General features: G+C 59.6%; 1 protein-coding gene across 3 annotated transcripts in view; it reads right to left on the bottom strand.

Moving 5' to 3' along the window:
• AGAP3 (ArfGAP with GTPase domain, ankyrin repeat and PH domain 3) overlaps positions 1 to 23,375 on the bottom strand; it is a 97,172-nt gene that overhangs the window by 51,061 nt on the left and 22,736 nt on the right. For 2 of the 3 annotated variants that reach the window (XM_064162671.1, XM_064162673.1), the window contains exons 2-8: positions 14,227 to 14,285; positions 10,158 to 10,245; positions 9,925 to 10,010; positions 9,528 to 9,669; positions 7,875 to 8,009; positions 5,582 to 5,709; positions 876 to 1,031 (exon numbers count right to left, since the gene is read on the bottom strand). In XM_064162671.1, coding sequence (XP_064018741.1) covers positions 876 to 1,031; positions 5,582 to 5,709; positions 7,875 to 8,009; positions 9,528 to 9,669; positions 9,925 to 10,010; positions 10,158 to 10,245; positions 14,227 to 14,285 — 794 coding nt within the window. Of the gene's footprint in view, positions 1 to 875; positions 1,032 to 5,581; positions 5,710 to 7,874; positions 8,010 to 9,527; positions 9,670 to 9,924; positions 10,011 to 10,157; positions 10,246 to 14,226; positions 14,286 to 20,955; positions 21,785 to 23,375 lie in introns of those variants that run through there. The other variant, XM_064162670.1, reaches the window with a different exon arrangement.

Consider the following 23,375-nt stretch of genomic DNA (forward strand, 5'->3'; position numbering starts at 1 on the left):
TGCCACAGACAGCAGACACAGGTGACTGAGCAATGGTGGCTGGAAGCACGTTCAGATGGGGAGGAGGAGAGAGGCCTGCGCCCAGCGTGCTCCCAGCGGAGCCCCTTTCAATGGGAACAGGGCTGCCTATGCTACAGACAGGCACGGGGAGCGTGGGCACTGGGGTGAGTGGGGGCAGGACCATGCCATGGCATGGGCAGTGTGTGCATGGCGTGGGAGCGTGCCAAGAGCTGCCCACGCTCCCTGTGCTGCCCACAGCCTCGCTAGCTCCTTGCACTGCCTCCCTCTTTCCGTGCCCCACAGCAGCTCCCAGGCTCGAGTCACACAGACGCAGGGCTTGGGTGCTGGAGTGAGTGGGACCCGGTGCCAGGTGTGGGGCTCTTCCCAGCACCACCTGGCACAGTGCAGCTGGCACCAAAGAGGAGGCCCAGTGCCTGGGGCTCTCTGCCACATTCGGGGAACATGGTCCTGAGGAGAGGAAGAGTGGAGCCACTGGTGCTGTGCCCACACCAAGTCCAGCTCACCCAGGGAGTTCTGCCCATGCACACACACCACGCACACCCTGCATGTGCCAGACATGCCTGCCCAGGTGGTCCTTGTGCACACATGCGCTCACCAGCAGCAGCCCTCAGCACCACGGGCCCAATACAGGCAGAAGGCCCCTTCCTGCCCTCCCTCCCTGTGCACACTCCTACAGGAACACCTGCTCCTTGTTCCTGGCCACCCATGCCTCCCTGATCAGCACAGAGAGGCTCACCTAGAGACTGGAGCACGAAAGCCTGTGGGGCGAGACTGCTGCAGACCTGCTCCCATCACCCTCCCAGCCTGGCCCCCACAAAGCCCACCCCAAAGCTGCTCCAGCCCGGCCTTCGTACCGTGAAGATGTTGGAGCGCCGCTTGGACTGCTTGCGGATGGGGGTGGGCGTGTTGGAGGCAGCGATGGTCTCGATCCGCAGCTCCCGCTGGCTGATGCTGGGTGTGGAGGGCACGGAGGAGGAGTAGTCACTGAAGGCTCCTCCACCATTGGTGGCCTACGGCAGGAGATAGGATGGTCACAGATGGGCAGCTGCCGAAGGCACAATCCTGGGAACACCTCCCACCCACCCAGAGTCTAGTGCCAGGGGCAAGGAAATGCCACAAGGGACCAGGAGACACCCTCCAGCATGCAGTGCTGCAGCCCCATGGGCTGGAGCCATGTCCCTCTCCCTGCTCCAGCTCTCCACTGGCGAGACACTGAGGTCCTGCAAGCAGCAGTGGAGAGCAGTGAATGGACAGAGCCGGCTGCTGGCCACTAGCTCTGGAAGTCCTTCCAGAGGTCTGCAGCGAGGGCATGGAGGTGGTAATGACCCACGCAGCCCCAAGCAGCTGGCTCCTTCCTCAGAGGACATTGCTGGGGACACCTCAGCGTGTTCCCTCTCCACAGTACGGGACCACTGTGGCCCTCTCTCAGACACTGCTGGGGAGAACCCTCTCAGCTGAGCCCACTGGAACTGTGAGGCGGCCCAGAGCCTACCTGGCTCCAAGTCCCACTCAGTCCTTTCCCTGTCTTTTCATGATGGCTACAATGCCAATGGGGATGTGTGACCCAAAACTCCAGCCTGCACTTGTCCAGTGCCATGAAGCACAAAGTGCCACAAGACAAGCTCATGCTCCATGTCAAAGGCTCCTCTGCTGCTGGACCCCAAGGGAGGCTCTTGGGCTCATGGACCACCGTGGCCTTGGCTGCAGTGGCCTACATCTGGGAACATGTGGGACAACATACTGAGTCTTCCCTCAGGAGAAGAGAAGACCAAACTGTGCAGGCTGTGAAACCACCTCAGCCATGCTTTTCCTGCAGACAAGCAGCTGCTCACTCCCATCCTGCTCACAGAAGCCCTGTAGGCAGTGACCTGGAAATGAGTTTACAAGAGGTGCCAAGGAGCAGCACCTTCACAGAAGCATTCCAGACCTGCAGCCCAGGACCTTGTAGCTGCAAGCAGACAGGGGGCAGCCTGAGGTCTCTGGCAGCTCTTTCCAAAGCATGCTGAAGAAGCTGCCCCTAGAAGGCCAGGAGAGCTCCAGCAGCTGCCGCCTCCCAGTCCGCATGCTCCTGAGCCGCATTCGCAGCCGTGGGACTGGCTCCACTCCCACCTACTGCTGAGAGCGAAAAGTGCAGGCAGCGACGGGGCGAGGAAGCTGCCAGAAGTCCTCAGTGGGACACCACCAGCGTGTGCCTGCTGGGATCCGAGCCTTGCTCTGAGCTAGGCAGCTCGGAGTCGTGGAAGCACGGAAAAGGCTGTGCAGGGAAAAGAAGCAACCAGGACCCACAGCTCCAAGCGAGCTGCAGCTTTCACTCAAGCCATGGCTCCTCTGGGGGAGAGAAACGGGAGATGATGCACAAAGAACTTCTCTGAAGGGAGAAAAGAGCCAGCTGAGAATGAGCCCAACTTCCTTCCTCCCTGAGGCAGAGCAAGGGGACTCCTGAGTGAGGGCAGTGAGGTGTGCCTCAGGGACACCCTCTTCTGGAAGGACTCCAGGAGGATGGATCCTTCCCAGCTGCTTCTGGGCAGTGACAGTGTCCCTGCTTGCCAGGGCTACCCCAGGCTCCACAGCAGCCCCACCATGGCCTGACTGCAACACGGTGCCGCCTGAAGCTGGAGTCAAACAGCCTTCCACAGCAGGGAGGTGATGCCTGTGGGCCTGGACAAAGTGTCCTTGGAGGCCACCACCTCAAGCTTCGAGGTGAGGCTCAGCATGGGGTGCCTGCACTACCTCCTACCCGCTGCTGGGAACGTTCCACTTCCACCTCACAGCAAACAGGCAATGGTGACCCATCCCACAGCCTGGGGAGGTCCCAAGGGCACCTCAGAGTCCCTGCAGGGAGGTGGAGGAAGGGGAGAAGCAGCAAGGAACCTGAGCAGAAGCTCTGCAAACTCTCACCGGCCCAAGAATCTCCCACCCAGCAGCAGCGTGAGGAATGGGTGAGGAACAGGGCTCCCAACCCATCCAACCAGCTCACCCAGAGATGGGTGCGGGCAGGACACAGCAGAGCAGAGCCCAGACCAGCAGGTGGGCACCAGGTCTCCTTGGGGGCTGCAGGTCTGAAGGATCTGGGGTGTCTCTTCATCCCTGTGTCCCACCAGCTGCTGGGAAGCCCTGAGGGACAGGGTATCAGGAGCTGCCTTGCTGCTGCAGCTCCCTTCCTCTCAGCCTGGGTGGGATAAGTGTCTTCTGAGGCACCAGGTACCACTGGGGAATGATAGCCAAAAAACCCTCAACTCTCAAAGGCAGCAATGAAACCAGGGCCTTTGGTTCACAAAGAGGATTGTGCAAGGACAGCAGCACACCTCACCCAGCACTGCTGCCATGAAGCCCTGCCAAGATGGGAACCTGGCACAGCCATGGAGGTTTGGGACTTAGCTACCATCTCACATCAGAAGGAAGTACTCCAGAGAGACAGGTGACACAATCACCACAGTCTTCTAGGGTCTCTCCTGTCCCAGTAACTGCGATGGACAGACTGTCAGGAGACCAGCCCAGCACTGGTCAGCTCCAGAAAAGCCAGTCTGGCTCCATCAGCAACATCAAAATGCTCTAAGAAAAGATGTCCCCAGGCCTCGGACCAGAGGCAGGGCTGGCTCCCAACTCCTGCCTGCCATAGGCCACCCTTTGTGGGGTCCCTCACTCCTGCTTCCAGAAGACAACTTCCTCAATGACAGCTCCAGAAGACAGAGCTGTCCCTGCCTGCATGAGCTAGAAGACCAGGCACAGAGCAGAACATCCTCTTCACCTGAGAGATGGTCCCAACCCTCTGGGCACAAAGCTAGGAAGGGAAGCAGACCATGACCAGGTGGAAGGGAAGAGGGACAAGCCAAGGGAGGGAATGCTGCTGCTGCCAGCCCTGGGAAAAGCAGCAGGGCAATGGAGTGCTGCCCAAGATGCCATCACTGCTGGGAAGGGACAGAGCACGTGGTGCCACCACCACACAGGGTCAGCAGCTGAGAGCAACACCTCTTGACACAAACTCAAGTCCTGTGAGGACTCTGGGAGCTCCTCCTGGCCAAGCACTCAATGCACAAACATCAGTCCTGCTGCTCCCTCAGGTGACTCTGCAGAGACCCTTCTGTCCCAGTGCAGGCCCTGCCTGTGCACACCAGCACCTGCCTGTGCTGCAAGGCCAACAAAAGCTCCTCATGGTGTTCTTTGCCTGGCATCCTTCCACCTTATCTCCACCTCAAATCCCATATTCCCAAACCCTTCCTTGAGAACCTTCTCCATGTGCCAGCTCCTGCTCTCTTCCTTGCAAAGGCAAGTGAGAAATCTTGGTGAAAGCCTCATACCCTCATGCAGAAGAAGACAGAACACAGCACGGCTCTGGAAAGACCTTGCCACTCTCCCTCCCTGACTATCCGCAGCCTAGCCATGTCCTCCTAGAGCTGTCCCACTGAGCACCTCAGTGCCAGAGCAGAGGACATCTCCCAGGAGGGAGGCTGAATCACGCAGTCCCATGAGAATTCTGCCAGTGCTGAAGCCCAGACCTGAGAGCAGGGCCCAGCAGAACTTGGGAACTGCCTGCCCACACTCCTCTTCTGCATCATAGAAAGCTGTTCCAGCTTGTGCCTGAGAACACTCCTTTGGTGTGCCACCACCATCAGTGTGCCACCACCATCAGTGTGCCTCTGAGCACAAATCCTGGGCTATTCTGCAGGCCACTGTGCTCACTGCTGCATGCACCAACCATGTAGGCTGCCCTGCCCAGGTCCATGCTGCAGACATCAGCCATCAGTGAACTTGTGTCTCAAAGCCAGTTGGATTCTCTCTGATGAAGCAGTCCCAGAACCTCATTCTTGAGCCCACATGAAGACAGGGAAATTCCTTGCAGTGTTTTACTAGCACTCAGCAGTTCCATGACCTCATGCTCTATTTTTAGGAGAATGCCTCTTGTCATGGAAGAGAGATGTGTAAACACCACAGCGAGCAGCACGAGGAGCTCAAAGGGTTGTGGCAGAGCTACAGAAGATGGAGGGACCAGACATGAGCTGTGCTCCTTGCTGTGGTGTCCAGGTCTGACAAGTGCAGGAAGGACATGGCGTGGGACAGGCACAGAGCAGGGATGGGGCAAGAGGACAAAGGTAGAAAGTTCCAGAAGGACATGGCACATCATCACAACTGACACTGCTACAGCCCAGGTGATCAGTGAATCTGTTCAGCAAGGCCTCACAGTTGGCTGTGATCTCCTGGTTCCTCCCCTTTGCTAACTCTGGCTCCAACACAACTCCCTAGGTGTGTCCAGAGAAGCCCCAGGAGCACAGTAGGGCACTGAGCAAAGGTCCTGCCTCAAGAGCCAGGGCCCAGTGGTCACCTCTACACCTGCTGTCTTTGAAGACCACGAGCTAGACCCAACAGTTTAGATGTGAAGCTTGACCCCAGGGCGAGCTCTGTGCTGGCCTGGCCTGGGACAGAGGCGCCAGGGTGGGCATCGTTCTGCTCCTTCCAAAAGCCCCTGCAGGACTGTGGGGTGAGCCTAAGGCTGGGTGTGGAGTGAACTGGGGGTGTGGAGAAGCAGCTGGGGTCCCTGGCTCACGCCGCTCCCGTTCCCCACCTGGTTGATGTGGACAGAAGGGATGGAGGCTGCGGAGACGGATGAGTGGCTGGGGGAGTTGGGCAGGGACTTGCAGGGGCCGATGGAAAGCTGCTGCTTCTTTCGGAGAGCCACCACCTTCTGAGCCACTGCAAGGAAGAGAAGGGGACAGGGTCAGAGTCCAGAAAGCAACTTTCTCCACCCTTCACTTCTGGAGGGCTTCAGAGAGACCTAACTCATTCCTGTGACTGATGCTAGTGTCTGGGACTCAAACTGCACCATCCTGTGTTCACTGAGAGACTTTCTGCAGAACAACAACCTAGCAGCCCCCATGTCCTGCCAGTGCCACCAACCCCACTGCCAGGGACAGCATTTGCCCAGGGCAGGCTTCCCATGGTGGCCATGCTGAGTGCTCAAAGGCCACTTGCTGCCCTGGCCCTCAGGCAGAGCAGTGACTTTGTGTGGGCATGAAGGAGCCACTCAGAGCCCTGGGCTGCTGCAGGAGAACCTCTCAGTCACACCCTGACAGCAGCTACAGGAGCCACTTACTGACCAGCCTGGGCAATGCCACCTCCATCAGCCTAAATCCTTATGATCCCCATGGCCTCCAGATCTTACAGAAACTAACATGAGAAGCCAGTCTCCCAGTTCCTGCCAACTCCCTGCCTGATGCCAACAGCCCAGAGCTGCAATTCACCCTTGCCAGCCTCCTGCCTCTTCTGGAAATAAACACCTTGAGCAAAGGACAGCAAATAAGCTGGGCTAGTGAGGAGTTCAGGAGAGCACAGCCCCATTCCTCGTTTCCTCTGGCATGCTGGCCAGGTGCCCTCACCACTAGAGAAGGAGAAACCTTTCAAATGAACGCCCTTGAAGGCACTGGAGGTGCCACAAGTCCAAGCCAGCAGGGCTCAGGCTGAGAACCTTTGCAGTAAAGGAGCTGTTGTATTGCCTTTCCAGAGGGACAGAAGATCTCCACCACACACCTGATGCAACTGAACCCAGCTGGAAGCATCAGACATTAACAGCAACTGCAAAACCACTTCACAGCCACAGAGGCCACCTCACAGTTGCAGTGCTGTGCCCACACAGGGACAGAGGAACATCTACTGAGCCACCTCTGCTACGTGCTCACCTGATCAGCCTGGGAGCCTGTCCAGATTCCCAAGCTAAGCGTTGGTCCCACAGCCAGCAGGGACCCACCAGACCAACCAGAGTAACCTGCTGGTTTTCCTCCTCTCCTGCCCTCCATTCTCTCTTCTGGCCAGCTCCATCCACTGCTGGCTGTGTGAACCACCTCTCTCAGACCCTGCCCAGGCACATGATGGGGACCAGAAGAGAGACAGAAACATTCAGCAGCTGCTGGCTTGAGCTCTGCATGGTCACACAGCCTGAGCCATTAGTGGTACTGATGAGATTCATCATGAAGCCACCAGGACCTCACTGATGGAGACAAAATCTCACCGACCCTTAACTGAGGCATCTTGAGGAGGCTTTCATGTTTCTGCTGGCTCTGCTGTGAGCAAGGAGACCTCAGTGACCCAACCCTCAGGGCAGGCTCACCCCTGGTGACCTCTGGAAGCTGCAACTGGTGTTTGCCAGGTGCTGCATAGAGCTCAGCCTGGGTCACTCCTGCTCCAGCCAGGTCATCTGCTCAAGCCACAAGCAGACTGTCCCTCCTTCTCACAGAAGCAGTGACTGTGACAACATCTGGTGCTGGAAGCAACTTGGAAAGCATGGGAGAAGTTCAGCTCCCACACAGCCAACAGCTTTTCCAGAGGGGGTCTTGCCAGACCATGCATGAGAAATCAGCAAGGAGAAAGCTCTCCCACACAATTCCCACGAGGAACAACTGTCCCATCTGGCCCTTTAGCTGCTGCTCCTCCTCCTCAAACACCCAAAGGTTCTGCTCTGCATCCTCCTCTCCTCCAAGAATGGCCAGCAGAACCCCTCTGTGCAGCCCCACAACTCATCTGCAGGCTCCTACAGATTACTGAGTTACACAGAGCCACCACAGAGACGTCACCATCCCCTGGAGGCTCTCTGGAACAAGTGGCTACTAGAAAACAGCTCTGCAGGGATGGCAGAAGGTACTGCCTGACCCTAACCAATGGTCCCTCCTGCACACCCTCATACAGTTCACACACATATCACACACAGGATCCCTTCCACACGCAGAGCAGGTCTCTCCTCGGCCCACATCTACAAAGCCACAGCACTGCTCGAGCATGCCCTGATCCCTGACCTCATGGCCTGGGCACTGCCACCCTTCTGTGTGCCCTGCCCTGCCCTAGCACCCTGCCCTGGCTGCAGTTACCGTCCTGGAAGACCCTCTCCACGTTCAGCCCGTAGGTGGCACAGGTCTCGTAGTAGGTGCAGCGCTTCAGGTCGTTGGAGAGCTTCCGAGCCCGAGAGTCGTCGATGACCCGCGGGTTGGTGGCGCTGATGGCATCTGCACAGCCAGGGGAGAGCAGGTTAGAGAGCAGGTGCCCGGGTCCCACCTACCCAGAGGTGCCAGGGCTCCCTCCCTCCCACACTAAGACCCCCTGACCCATGAATGCCAGGGGCACCAAAGTCCTACATCCGCAGCAGAATGGCTTTGCGAAATGAGCCTTTTGCAACCAGCTGCTCTGTAGAGGAACCCTTCCAGCTCTCCTCAGCACCCCCACCCGGGCTCCCGAGGGCAGAGACAGAGCTGGGGGGGTGGCAATGCAGGGACTTCACCGCGAGGTGATGCAGCACCCCGTGGGGTGCAGGGACCTGCCAGCCCCACGTCACACAGCTGTACCCCACGTGCTACAGAATCCAGAGGGAGGATCCATGCTCGCCCAACTGGGAAAGCCTCTGCTAGGACCTGGACAGCACTCAAGAGAGGTTTAATTTGTATCCCAGATGCTGCTCAGGGCTGTGCTTGGGAAAAGCTGCCCTCCCTAGAGGAGCCCAACTCTCAGAAGACACGGCAGGGACAAGAGGGGCTGGGAACAAGCCCTCTCATGAGGAGCTGAAGGGCTCCTGGGACTCATGATGTGAGAAATCCTCCTTGAACTCCCTGGGGGTTTGTTTAGCGTGACATGACCAAGGCTAGGACCTCACCTAGCTCCAAGCCTGGGACAACAACAGCCACCAACCCCTCTGCCACTCCTCCTGCCCCCAAGCTCTGCCCTAGCAATTATTTAAATACCCAAAGTTGCACCATTCATCTCCACTGTCGGTCTGGGGTCCAGAGCAGACATCCCCAAGACTCTCTTCTGCTTTCACCTCCTGTCCTCCAGCCTCAGGAACAGGTCACACTGCTCAGGAACCAGGTCCTGCCAAGGTGTTTTTTCCTCACCTCCTCTGTTCCCTGCTCTGTTCTCTGCTGTCATCCTTACAGACAACTTCTGCAGCCTGAGTTCCCTCCTGCCTGCACTCAATCGTCCTCGGGCAGGACAGACACTCATTTTGGAAGAGCAGAGTTCTGATACCCAAAGCCATACCATCTCTGTGCCCATGGCACCTGCAGCATGGCACTGGCATGCCAGGCTGCCTCTGATGCAGGCTGTGCCATGCAGGAACTGCAGTTGAGGGCTGCCCTGTCTCCTGGCAGCCTCTCTCCCTCTCCAGTTTGAATGTCCCTCCTGCAGTTCAAACCATCACCCCTTGTCCTGTCACAGCAGGCCCTGCTCAAAACTCTGTCCCCAGCTTTCTGCTCAGCCCCTTGAAGCACTAAAAAGCCATCAGAAGGTCTCCCTAGAGCCACCTCTTCTCCAGGCTGAACAACCCCAACTTTCAGCCTGGCCTCACAGCAGAGGGTTTCCAGCCCTTCCATCATAGCTGTGGCCTCCTCTGGTCCTGCTCCATGTCCTCATATCTGGATCCTGGGCCCTCACGGGCCTGTCACCCCAGTCTCTCTCATCAGCATGGACAGATCACCAATGCACCTGATTGTGGCAGGGGGGACACAGGGAGCAGCCCAGGCACCCATGCTCACCCTGAGTGCCCACCAGCACCATGGGCACCTCAGCGGTGTTGCGGTAGCTGCAGAGCCTCAGGTAGTAGTTGTAGACTGTCTGGAAGCTGATCTCGTCCTCCAGGCTGAAGACAAACACCACAGCATCCACCCAGGCTGCAAACTGTGGGAGACACAGGAGTCACTGCCTGGACCACAGCCCCAAGCCCTGGGAGTCACTGCCCAGAACACAGCCCTGAGCTCCATGCCCACGTCCCACAACCAGGGCAGCCACACAGTGGGAGCAGCCCCCAGGCCCTGTGGCACACTGGGGACAGCAGACCCCATGGGGACAGCCTCTCCTCAGTCCTCCCACACCCAGGCTCCCAAAAGGCAGGCAGGCAGGCAGGTCCCTGTGCAGCAGCCCTCAGTCTCCCACCTGGAGCTCCGGGGGGCCACCTTCATCCCGGATGAGCAGCAGATAGCTCTGACCATCGACCACAATCTCCTTCTTGAACCGGCCGCCTTGGGAGGAGAGCAGAGCAGGGTCAGGAGCTGGGGGGCAGCAGGGAAACCCTGCAGAGCTCCATGGCACAGGTGCAGAGGCTGAGTCACCCTTAATGCTCAGGAGAGTACCCAGGCCACCCCACACGCCCTGGAACCAGAGCTCACCTTCTGGAGACTCCTCCTGCACGTAGGTGCCGGTCAGGTAGCGGTGCACGAGGGCTGACTTGCCGCTGGACAAGTTCCCCACGATGCCCTGAAACACAGGCACAGGTCACCCACCGCTGCTGGGACCAGCACCTCGCCCTCCACTCAAGGCCACCTCCTGCTAGGTGAGACCACCAGTGCCTGGGTACACACTGACAATGGGCAAAATGGTCCTGAGAGGGCAGAGGGATGGTGAACCCAGGCCAGCACTGGGGAGAGGCCTGGGGACATTCACTTGGTTGGGCTGGTAAGACCAGGGCAGGGATTGTCCCCTTAGACTGGGCACCAGTGAGGCTGCACCTCAAATCTTGGGGTCAGTTCCAAGCCCTTCACTCCAAGAAGGACATTGTAGGGCTGAAGCAGGTCCAGAGAAGGGCAACAAAGCTGGGGCAGGGTCTAGAGAACCGAGCTGGTGAGGAGCAGCTGAGGGAGCTGAGGTTGTTCAGTCTGGAGAAAAGGAGGCCGAGGGGAGACCTTCTGGCTCTCTGCAACTGTCTGAAAGGAGGCTGGGGCCAGATGGGACTTGGTCTCTTCTCACCAGGAATAAGTGACAGGATGACAAGAAATGGCCTCAAGTTGTCCCAGGGGAAGTTCAGGTTGGACACAAGGAACAATTTCTGCCCCTTAAGGGTTGTCAAGGCCTGGCCCAGGCTACCCAGGGCAGTGGTGCAGTCCCCATCCCTGGAGGGGTTTCAAAGCTGTAGAGATGTGGTGCCAAGGGCCATGGTTTGGTGGTGCTCTGGCAGAGCTGGACTAAGGTTGGACTCCATGACCCCAAAGGTCTCCCAGTCTAAAGGACTCTGTGGTTCCATGACTTGAGGCCCAGCCAGCAGTTCTCCCTTGACTGTCTCAGTAGATGGGCCCGAGGCAGGTCTGGCAGACAGCCTGTGGTGACACATGGTGACAGGCTGTGACACAGGGCAGACACACTGTGATGCCAGGAGCAGCCCAGCTGCAGGAGCACTGAACTCCATGCCACCTGCTGGCTGGGACCATCACCAGCATCCACCCTGTGTTACATCCCAACTGTGCCACTGGCACTGGGCAGCAAGAGGAACCAAGCACCAGTGCTCAGCCTGGCACTCACTGCGGTGCCCTCAGCAGGTCTGCAGCACAGCCACACAGTCTCAAGAGCACCCAGAGAGGAGGGGCTGAGGAGAGCAGAGCCACTGGAAACATCCCAGCTGCCTCTGCCACCAAGGAGCAGTTTGTGGCCAACCTCTCCAGGCCAAGCCATGAGTTTGCTAAGTGAGTCACTGCCAGGCAGGTTCTCCAGCTTTCAGCTGCAGCAGCTCCTGCCCCGGGTGCCCATATGCTCCTGGCAAGGGGTGAAGAGGCACCAGCTCCGTGGTGGCAGGAGCTCAGCCAGCAGTGATGTGCCATATGAGCCTGGGAAACCTCTCTGGTCTGTTGGCACCTCCTGTGCCCACACTGCACACAGCTGGTGAGCAGAGGGACCAAGGTGCCAGGAACCTGGCACATGGAAGGGCAGCTCAAGGTGCTCCCATGGGCACGCCTGGGTGAAACACATCCCTCCAGGGCTGTCACCCACTATGCAATTACAGGGCACAGACAGCAAGCTTGGGCAGATGAGGACAGCCCCAGAGAGCAAACCCCATGGATCACAGAGGTGTGCAGTGGAGCTGCGTGGCCAGCACAGACAGGACCCATGAGCACTACAGCCCACACTGTACACAGCCATGGAATGGTTTGGGTGGGAAGGGACCTTCAAAGCTCCTCCAGTCCAACCCTCTGCAGTCAGCAGGGACATCTACAACTACAGCAGGGTGCTCAGAGCCCCAGACAACCTGACCTGCAATGGTTCCAGGCATGGGGCATTTCCCACCTCTCTGGGCAATTGGGCCAGACTCTCACCACCCTCAGCATAACAAATTTCTCCCTTCTCTCCAGTCTGAGTCTCCCTCTTTTAGTTCAAACCATCTCCCCTTGTTCTGTCACAACAGAAAGTCTGCTCAAAAGTCTGTCCCCAGCTTCCTGATCTGCCCCTCAAAGCACTGAAAGGCCACCAGAAGGTCTCCCTGGAGCCTTCTCCAGGCTGTACAATTCCAGCTCCCTCAGCCTGGCCTCACAGCAGAGGGCTGCCAGGCTTCCTAGCACTGTCCCAGTCCCTGGGGAAACCTTTGTGAAATGGCTCCTGAGGCTGCCCAGCAGCAAGGACTCCCTGTGACATCAGAGGTCCAACACTGCCAACAAGATTTAGCTCTCCAAGACTTGGATGGAGGCTGTGTTTACACTTTGTGCTCAATCCTGATCCACGTCCTGCTGAAATCAGCTTCTGCTTTGTCTTGTCCTCAGCTGGTGTCACAAACAAGCTCCATCGGAATGGGCAGCCACAAGGAACACAACCCTCACAGGCAGAACCAAGGAAACTGTGGCTGTAGGCACCTTGGGAACCTCTGCATTAAGACACTGAGAGTGAGGGGACACAAAGGGCTGGCATGGCTCACGTCAGGTCCAGGGAATGTCCCTGCCACAAGGCATGATCTGTGCTGCCTTCACCTAGACACAGCCCAACTCTGCCCATTCCAGCACAGAGTCCCTGCCGCCACTGCCTGCTGCAGCCTCGCCCTAGACACCAGCCTCAGCCCAGCACGGCCAGAACTGGTCCAGGGCTCTGAAAGGCTTCCATGCTTTCAGGAAGACCCACGTGGGCTGGATGAGAGCCCAGGGCAAGAGAGCTCCTGGAGGCCACGGAAAGCACAGAAGAAGGAACAGTGCTGACGGAGGGAGGGCTCTGGGTCCTTTGGCTCACAGCAGCAGCATGCAGCCTGTGCAGTGTTACGGTGTCAGAAGGGCTGCCAGAGGAGCTCCAGGAGCCAAACTAGGACATGAACAGCCACGGTTTGCTTTTGCCTTGGCTTGGCTGCAGGCAGGAGCAGGGCAGCAGCACAGGGCCGGCAGCAGCGCAGAAAGGGATCCTTGTTCCTCTGCCTGAGACAGAAAAGAGCCTCCTGGAAGAGCTGAAGGGAGACAGGCCAAGAGTCTGCCAAGGGATGCCACAGAGAGGGAGGGAGCATGAAGGAGAGCACTGGGACAGGCTGTTGAGGCTCCTGGGACCCGACAGAAAGACACTGGGAAGCACCTGTGGTGTCCCGCCCATTTTGACATCCATTCCAGCACCCCAGCATGGTTGCTGAGGGGCCTATCTCCACCAGCAAGGAGGCCACACGTCCTCCCTCACCCCGGGCACAGCTTCTGCCCCTCCTGTTCACCACCCAGCTCAGCTTGAGCAGAACCTCTGTGTTCTCCTGCACTACCAATCTGCATCAGCTCCCTGATGGCCCTGACACTCTGACAAGCAGCCATCAGTGGTGGCAGCCCATGGAGAACGTCTCCCCCCCCAGAGCTGCTGCACCCCAAGCCCCTGTATCACAGGAAGAGAGCTGCTGGAGCAGAGGGAGTCTCTGCCACAGAGCACGCCCCACAGGTGAGTGATGGAGCCTGGGAAACTTGCCCTGAGATGACAAACCAGGGGAGCTTCATCCCCTGTGTTCGGCAGGACAAAGCAGCAGTGGTGACAGCTTCATCCCACCATGGTAAAGACACCACAGGGGCAGCCACATCTGAGAGGTGGCCAGCACAGGCCAGGGAGCTCCAGAGCAGAGCTGGAGCCAATGAGGCTCAAACAGAGAAGTGATGCCCCACATGCAGGTAACTCCCAGCCTCGATGCTGCTCTGAGGGTGATGACCACTGTGCCACTGCCCAGGCTCTGCTCCTGCTTCTGCTGTGCCAGGTCTGACTCATGCAGCAGTATCTAGATTTTGGGAATTAGACTGTGATATGGCCAGCAGGAAGGGCAAGGTGCTCAAATATGGCCTTTGGACCTGAGTGTTGCCCTAGGCCAACACTTGTCTCTCTGCTTCTCTCTCCCCTCAGCTGAAGCCTTTCTGGACTGAAGTTCTCTGTATTTCCACCTGGCCTCATCAAGCCACAAGTTCTTCCTGGAAACCTGGAGAAGCACCAGAGAACCCAGGGGAGATACCCTAGACACAAGCCCTGAGTACTCACCACCTTCAGCTCAGGCACCGAGCGGCTCAGGGTCCACTCCTGGCTGTTCACAAACGAATCTGCAGAACAGAGAGAAGAAATCATCAGGCCACCATGGTCACCCTCAAGATCCCAACAACGATCCTGCCACACTCTCTCTGTTACCTCCAGGCAGGAGGTTTATGGCTCTTCCCTCCCTCTCACCTCATCCAGAGACATGACGCTGCCCATGCCTGGCAGCCAGAGCTCTGGACCGGACAGAGTGGCCAAGCTGGGGCACAAAGGCAGCAGAGCCCACACCATGGGCTGGGGACCCTCTGTCCTGTCCTGTATGAGCACAGAGACCTCACAGCACCCCCTTGCTCGGGGTACAAGGGAAGCACCAGAGACCCAAAGTCCTTTTGGAGGGCACAGGCTTTGAAGGACCCCAGGACCAAGGGAGGTTACAGCAAAGGCAGTGCCCAGAGTGCTGCACCCAGGCTGCAGACGCACGGAGGAAGAGCTGTGGGCTCCATTTGTGACTGAATGGGAACACAACTTATCATGGGCACATTAGGCAACCTGAAGAACATGGTGATGAGCCTCCGACCTTGTAACCATCAGGTACAGCTTTGAGCGGCGCAGAGAACAGCTCCTCCTGCTACGGAGACCACAAACACCCCACTGACAGCCAAACCATCTCCAGCAGCTGGTCAAACAGGACTCCTCCTAACACACCAGACTCACTGGAGGAGGAACAAGAGCCTGGAGAGCACCTCGAGTATCAGAAGTATCCAGGAGCCACTCCTAAAGGGCCTGGAGGAACCCTTCATTTGCCTGGGATGAGGAGGGACATCCTCCACCCAAAGGCAGGAGGCTGCCGGCAGGGCCCAAACAAAAGAGCAGCACTTGCTGCATCTTAATGGGGTCAAGGTAATCAGGGACTTCTGGAGAGGAAAGCTGCAGGAGTTTCTGCAGGAACCTGGAATGAACCTTCCAAATTCCCTGCCATGGACTGTGGTGGAAATAAGCATATCAGATGGGTTCAGAACGGGAAGAGGTGAACCTGTGAGACCCATCTGGGGGCCATGACTGAACACAGTGGTCTGAGTGCTATTCAGGTTGGTCTTTCTCCCAAGAAATAAATGACAAGATGGCAGTAGATAGCCTCAAATTGCCCCAGGGGAGGTTTAGGTTGGACATGAGGAACAATCTCTTCCCTGAAAGGGTTGTCCCAGCCTGGCCCAGGCTGCCCAGGGCAGTGGTGGAGTCCCCGTCCCTGGAGGAGTGTCAAAGCCATGGAGATGTGGTGCTGAGGGCGATGGTTTGGTGGTGCCTTGGCAGTGCTGGGTTCATGGTTGGCCTCCCTCAGCTTTAAGATCTCCTCCAACCAAACAATTCTATGATCCTACGGTTCTGCTGCTGCTCTGATGCCACCTGAGGCTGCGGTGGGATGCCAGGCTGAAGGGAGAACAGCCCTAGAGCTGCCCAGCTGCCCTGTCCTTCCCCACCCCGCAGCTTCTCCCAGCAGCCCTGAGCCCACCAGTGCACTCCCAGTACAAGCCCCACTCTCAGCGTGGGCACCAGCACTGCCCAAACCGGCTGGGCGAGCTGGCAGCACGGCTCTGCGCGTGGGAGTTCCATGAAGCTGTGCCAAGCACCACAGGCTGGAACCACAGCAGTGCCTGGGATGCCACTGAAACGGGTGAGATCAGAGAGCAGTGCCAGGCTTTTCAGTCCTGCCAAAGACCATCTTCACCCCAGCTCATGTTCCTGCCCACATCAACTCCCAAGAGAAGGTTGGGCACACCACAGCTGCCACCCACCTCCATCTCCAGGTCAAAGCCCCATCATGTCTCCCCACCTCACCCAGGCACCAGAGAGAGATGGGCATTCTGCCCATGGAGCTCTCAAAAAGGCACTTCAAGAGCAGTTTCCCAACCACCCAAGAGAGCCACAGGCCTTGGCTGGCAGAAATGCTGCTCTCAGCTTGGGCCAGCCCAAGGGCAGCAGAGAAGTTCCCTGTAGTTCAACCATAGAAATGCTGCTGCTGTGACTCACTGAAGGGGCAGGAGATCCCCAACACCTCCTGGGGAGAAACAAGGACCAGGTGGAAGCAGAAAGCAAGCCACCAGCACCCTGACCTTATCTCACTGACGTCCAGGCAGGTCGGCAGCAGCTCCAGGCAGTGCCGAGCCACGGGACCAGCCCATTCAGCAGAGGTTGCCTCCAGCAGGGCAGCACCTTAACGAGCTGTCACCTGCTCATCACCAGGGTTCATGAAGGCACTGGAGAGCAGCCACCTGCCCAGGCAGCCTCACTGCTGGATGCTGTGCCCCTTGGCATCTCACACTCGAACGCAGCTGGCTGCTCTTCCTCTCTCTGCTCTTCCTCATCTAACAACACAGGCAGGACCAAGTGCCAGCACTGCGGTTGGGTCCCTCCACCAACCACATCTGACCTCAGAAGCAGAAGCAGTTGGCCTCCTGGCACCGCTGGCACACCAAGAGCCTGAGACAGCCCAGCGGTGGCCTTGGCTTCAAGATGCAAGAAACCAGACAAGAAGGCAATGAGCCTGACCTCTCCTGGAAAGAGGAGATTCAGGTCAGTTCTGCTGCTGCCCAGAAGCTTCCGCTCGTGCAGTTTCCTACTGCAGAAGGTTGAAACCCATGTGGAAGTTATGCTGGACAGTCCCAGCCATGAGAGGAGCAGATATGGACACAAAGCACAAAGCACTCTACAAGGTTGATGTTCCTTGGCCATCCTGCACACTGCCAGTGACCTACAGACCAGACCACACTTGTGGCACAGGAAATGTCACACATGAAGGAGTCATGATCAGAAACCTTCACCCTAAAGGCTGGACCCAGCAGCCTCCTTTGCCCTACAGATGGGAGCTGGGCCACAGCCAGAGGGACCTGCTACTGCCAGCACCTGCTGGCTGCCACGGAGCTGGAGGAAAGAGCTGGCCAGGCACAACTCCCACTCGGGGTGAAACACAGCAGGTTCACCTACCTTGTGCTTCAGAAGCACTGGTGCCAGACACTTTCAGTCTCTACACACAGCAACTAATAATTAACCAACTCATTGTCCAAGCCACTGTGGGACTCACCTTGGCACCAAGAGCCTGGGCACCAGAACCAGCCCTGGAAGAGGGTCAGAGGCTTAGCAAACAGCAGTGTCCACACAAACCATGTTCTGGAGTCCCACCTGCCAGCATGGGCAGATGGAAGGGCAGCAAGGAGCAACACACCTGGGCACAGTCACCTTTCCCAGGCCAGGCTGATAAAGACTCAACCCTGGCAATGCTGGCAGGAAGAGGTTCTCCAGGTCAGGGGCCAGCATGGGCAAGGTCAGCACTGCTGGCAGAGGGCTCAGCCCGCAGACACCTGTGCAGAACATAAGCTCAGCAAGGATTAGCTACCAGTGAAAGGAGAGGATCTGGTGGATACCTGAGAAACATTGTGAGTACCAGGAGCTGCTGCCCTTGCTCCTCAGGTCCACCACTTGTGACAGTGGCTGGTACCACCATGCCATGTATACTGTGCAAGGCATGGACTGCAGAAGAGTCACATGCTCCAAGGCTCTTGGCACCTCTTCTTGCCAGATTGGGCCCAGTCACACACACAAGACCAAAGAACTGCACCAAGTTCTTTGTGCTCTGCCAGCTGGATGGGGACAACCCCCCAGAACTGGTGAGATGGAAAGACAGATAACCCACCAAGAGCTCTGTGGAGTCACTGCACAAACCTGCTGTAGGCTGGCCTGACCACAGCTCTAGCTGCTTAACTCCACAAGCCAAGGCAGGCTGAGAATAGAAAGGTGTTGGGTTTGGAAGTTCCCTCTTCCTGCAGAGCATAACCACAGCTTCCCTGCACTGACTTCTTGCATCTCCTCCAAGCTCAGCCTGAGAACTAGGCCTGAAGATCAGTGTCACATCAACTCCTTCCCAATACCTTCTAGACTCCTAAAATTCCTCTGCAGCATGGACACCAGACTGGATTCAGCATCCGAGGCACAGTCTCTAAACCCATCAAGACATCCCTGCTCCTCGCTGCCCCTCCCAGCTGAGACGAGGCAGGTACCAACAAGAGATGATACCTATCATTATCTTCTCCATTCTCTATGCAAACTTCACCCCACTGATGTAAAAACAAACCCTCTCTCCCCCCAGCAGTCTCTCACACAGGCTCTACACCTTAGCTCTCTTCATGGCAGAGTAAAGCACTTCAAAAAGCAGGGCACCTTCCTGGGAGAGGGAAATGGTCGTGAGGAGCACCCCCTGAGCTTTCAGAGGTGCTGCACCCACCACGATGCCTCCACGTACAGGCAAAACTCCAGCCTCAAATCCATTCAGTGTTGCCAAGCCTGTGCCCACCAACAGTTCCTGCAGCAGTGCCCCAGCCAATACCTCCACCAACCAGGAATGTTCTGCTGAAGCCCTGACCACCATTAGCTGCGACCAGTCCAAGCTGGCTGGACTCTGCCCTGACCCTGCTCTCCTGTGCTCCCCGGTGCATCAAGAGAACATCACACTCCCTGGCACTGCCATCCTGCTGCACACAGGCTGCTCTGCAAGTCCTTGTCGGGTAAGACTGTGCTCTCTGGCCCACCCCGCCCCATACTTGATCCCAGCTGAACCCAGAGGTCTCAGCAGGGCTGGGGGAGCAGCACCAAGACCACCCTCTTGGCTCTTTGGTGGTCCCTGGAAACAGCTCACAGCAGAGCCTGCTGTAAACAAGCCACTCCAGGCCCTGGCACCAGGGCGGTGCTGGCTCCATCTCCGCCAGGATTCCGATATCCAGCTTTTCCACGGAGCTGATAACCACAGCTGCAGCTGCACCCCCTCGGGAGGGCATGTTGGGACTGCTCCACAGCTCTCCTGGGGCTAAGGTGGGCAGTGCTAGCATCAACCATCAAAGCACCTGAGATGCTGGGAGGGTGTCAGAAACACTTCTGGCCTGTGTGTCTGAAACAAGAATGAAGAAGAGATCTCCAGAGCTGCCACCTCCAGCAAGTCCATGCTGAGCAGCACTGATGTGCACCTCCAGCCTAGGGTGTCCCAGCTTAGGGGCTCACAGCTCCCACCAAAGCGAGCCACAGACCAGCACACTGAGAAGCAACAGCAGCTTTGGTCTGCAGGTTTCTCTGCTGCTTCCCCCTCAGGATATGGATCAACTGTCCTGTCCTGCAAACCTGGCAGGTAATGGCCAAAATGGTCACCTAAGCCACCACCAACCCGAGTGTGAACTCTGCAGCTCCAGTGAGCTGGGCTTGCTCTGCTGCAACAAGTTCAGAACGGTCACCCCCAAGCTGGTGCTCCAGTAGGAGCCACACGGGCAGACAGCAGCCACCATGAGAAGCAGTGGTCCCAGCCAGCTGCTGATCACTACTGCAGGGAGCCTGGAACCCTGTCCAGGGAAGCTTCAGGCAGCCTCCAGCAGAAGGACCCAAGGAGAGTCCCCAGCTGTCCCTCTGCAGCCAGGTGAGGGCTGAGGACACCAAGAGAAGGGCTCAGCCTCCGCTGCTCCCCTGGGAAGGTGGCGGCCGGGCCGCTGCTGGCCCCGCTCCCGCGGGCAGCCGCAGGCAAGCAGCAGCAGGCCCCCGCCGCTCCCTGCCCGGGTACACCCAACATTCCCCAGCCATGAGCGCAGCCTCCCCTTGCCTGGGAGCCTCCCGGCACCCAGCCGCGGCCCCCTGGGAGCCTCGGCCACCCACCCGGGGCCTCCCTGACCTGCTCTGGAGCCGAGCCCAGCGACAAGGGGAGGGGCAGGACGAGCCCCTGGGCTTCCTGCGCTGGTCCCTGGCTCTTCTGAGAGGTGCCTTGGGCACAAAACTCCTCTGGGAAGCCACTGCCTGGGGAAGATCCTAGCCCAAGTCCATGCCCCTGGCACAGGAGCCAAGCTGGGCAGTGCCTCTGCAGCCCCCAGACCTCGGAACAGCACTGGGAGCCTACAGAGGCCAGGAAGCACCCCCCCAGAGCAGCAGACTCAGCCCTCAGCTCTGTGCTCAGTGCCTTGCACAGCCCCCGGGTGCTGCCCTGGCTGCCCAGCCATGCCTGGCAGCACAGCCACCTGCATGCTCGCTTTGGGGCAGATGGAGTGGGACGGGGCACAAGGGCACGGGCAGAGGCAGAGGCCTCCACACTTGGGCAGCCTGAGCGCAGAAGCCCAAGCACAGAAGAACCCAGGGCAGCGAGGCCAAACACCAAAGTTAAGCACCCACCTGCCCATCACATACCCAACCCCCACAGGGGTCCTTTGCCCCCTCCCCAGCCATTCCTGCCCTCTGTCCTGTCACTCAGGATGCCACCACCACCACTCTCTCCACAGGCTGTTCCAGGCCCGGTGAGCACCAACTGGCCTCAGGGCAGCCCCCAGCAGAGTATTACCCGACGGCAGCGGGGAAGTGTGGGCACATTTCTGAGCTCCCTGACCCCTCTGCACATGAGCAAGGGACTCCTCTCCCTCTGCTCCCGCAACGCTGCTGCACGACGTTCAGCGCCCCTTGCCCTTGCTGTGACACCAGCAGGGCAGAAGGACATGGGACACACATGCTTGGCTCCCAGCTGTCCAGCCAGGCAGCAAAGCCCCCCAGCATCTCCTTCCAGCTCTGTCAGGATGGGTGGTCACAGTGGTGTCCACGGCTGCTGAGTGTCAAACAGGCCCACGAACACACACCCTAGCTCTGCCAAGTGCCAACCCCACAGGGCATTAGGTCATGACCGGGTGCCTGATCCCAGCCCAGGAGCCCAGTCGGGCCAGCACTTACCCAGTGCCCGCAGCGGGCCACTGCCCAGCAGAACTGGCTCCGCCACACCGTGGAGGTCCTTGGGGCACGGGCCACCAGTGCTGCCACGCTCTCGCTTTCGGAAGCGGCTGGTGAGGAGCTTCCAGAGTCCCCCCGCTTGGCCCGAGTCGGCGTGAAGTCTGCCCCCGGCCCGGGCCAGCTCCGGGTACAGCAGGTCCCGTTTGCTGGGGCAGGTGTGCAGGGAGCTGGCGTCGCCCTCACTCTTGGTGCGGAGGCGCGGGGGGCGCAGCAGAACCCCCGAATCCGAGCGCCGCAGGTCGTGGCCCCGGCGCAGGCGGAAGCTAAAACTTTTCCGCAGGGAGCTGAAGTTCCTCCGGGGACCAGGGCTGCTCCGGCCGCTGCTCCCGAAGAGGTTCCAGCGGCGGCTGCCCCACAGGGAGCCCCCCCGTAGAAAGCCGGGGCTGTCGGCGGGCTGCGGCGGGCGGCCTGGGGGCAGGAAGGTGACGCTGCCGGGGCTCGGGCGCTGCGCCCCGTCGGGCCCGGCAGGCTGCTCAGGGTCGGACTCGGGCTCGGGCTCCGGGCCCGGCCTGCGGGGCGAGCGCCGCCGGAAGAAATCGAGCAGGCTGCCGCGGGCGGGGGGCGGCGGGGGCAGCAGTGCGGCGGCCGCCAGACCGTTCCCCGCCGCGCAGAAGCTCTTGGGCCGCCGGCGCTGGTGCTGCGCGGCGCGGAGCGCGGCCTGGACGGCGGGGACGCCCTGCAGGTCCAGCGACTCGCAGACGCTGACGGCGCGGCGGGGGCTCGGCCGCGGGGGGCCCCGGCCCGCCTGGCTCCAGCGCCAGCCCTCCGCCATCGGCCGTCAGCTGAGGGGCTGCCCCATGGCCCCGGGCCGCCCGCCGCTCCGCGCCGCTGCCGGCGGCCGGCCCCGGGGAGGTGGCGCAGCGGGACCCCGCGCAGCGATCGCTGCCTGACGGCTCCCACGCCGCGCCGGCATGCCCGGGCTGCGCTCCGGCGCGCCGCCAGCACGGGCCTGGGCCCGCCCCGGAACGGGGCCGCGGCCGGGGCTGGGGCCGCCCGACGGGGCCGCGCCTCTCCGGCGCCACCCGAAACACGGAGACCCAGCTCCGCGCTCGGCTGCAGCCCCAGGGTTGTGCCGAGTTCTGTCACCGCCCGACAGCCCTCAGTGCCCGCGGCGGCGCTGCCGCACCCGCCCCTTCGGGATGCTCGCTGCCCGATCCGATCTGGGCCCCGTCGGGGCAGGACCGAGATCCGGGCAAAGCACTGCGGGGTCGTCCGCATCGCCCGACTGAGCTAGGACCGGGTACCGGGGCCTGGGACCAGGGGCTGGAATGTAGGACCTGGCGCCAGGGGAGTGGGACCAGGGACCCTCCCCCGGTGCGACGCGGGTGCCGTCACTGCCCGCCAGGCGGCGCGGCCGGTGGCCGCCGCTGCCTTGGAGCGCCCTCTAGCGGCCCTGGTGAAGCAGCACCGGCAAAGACGCTCCCGGTCCCCGGCGCACAGCGACCCTCACAGTCCCACCCGCTCGTCGCTGCCGCCGTGCGCCCTCGTCCCGGTCTCCGCCCCGCAGGGACACTGTGTCTCTCCCCGGCCTCGCTGCCCGCGGGATCCCAGTGCTGCCCCTGCGCTCCCCGCACAGACACCGGCAGCTCGATGCCGCTGGGCTGCACTGCCCTTCAGCGGGCTCTGGCGCACGACCGGCCAGCGGCTGCCCCTCAGGGCCTCTCCAGGGGACATCTCAACGGCAACACCTCCTTCTCTTCGTCCTTGTCCAGGAATCTTTGACTCCACTGCCACGACTCTTCCAAAACTCCACCAGCTTTTGGACTTTGCCCTCTCTTCCATCCCTCACCCCCTCCAGCGCATGTCCTTCCTCACCACGTGGAACATCTCCTCTTTGGTCCTCCATGGATGCAGCTCACCCTGGGCACTGCCCACAACCCCAAGACATGGCTAAACCCCACTCCGCCATGGGGCACCACTCAGGTCCAGCCTTTCCCCATTCCCATAGCACAGCCAAGTTCTCAGACAAGTTCCTCCTCTCCCTTCTCCATCCTCTCCCAAGCCCTCACTTTACATCACCATCCCTGTTACGGACAGAGGATGCCACCACCATGCTGCCAAAGCAGAGCAATGACCCAGCAGCCTTCTCGGGCAGCTGGAAGCCCTTTCCTCTCCTTGACTTTTCCAACAGTGGCATCTCCATCTCAGGAGCACACCCTGCCAGCTACACGGTGCTGAGCACATGGAGCAGCCACCCAGACCCAGAAGCAGCCACCCACAGCGCAGAGCAGCCAAAACAAGTCCCTCTCCATGCCATTGCAGAGCTTCTGAGGCAGAAGACGAGACTCACCCAGCTCCCTCCCAAACCAATGGGCACCACTGCCTGAAACTGAGCAGAAGGCGCCTGACAACCTGCCAAAGCT

The sequence above is a fragment of the Pogoniulus pusillus genome, chromosome 23 (assembly GCF_015220805.1).
Source record: "Pogoniulus pusillus isolate bPogPus1 chromosome 23, bPogPus1.pri, whole genome shotgun sequence".
Lineage (NCBI taxonomy): Eukaryota > Metazoa > Chordata > Aves > Piciformes > Lybiidae > Pogoniulus > Pogoniulus pusillus.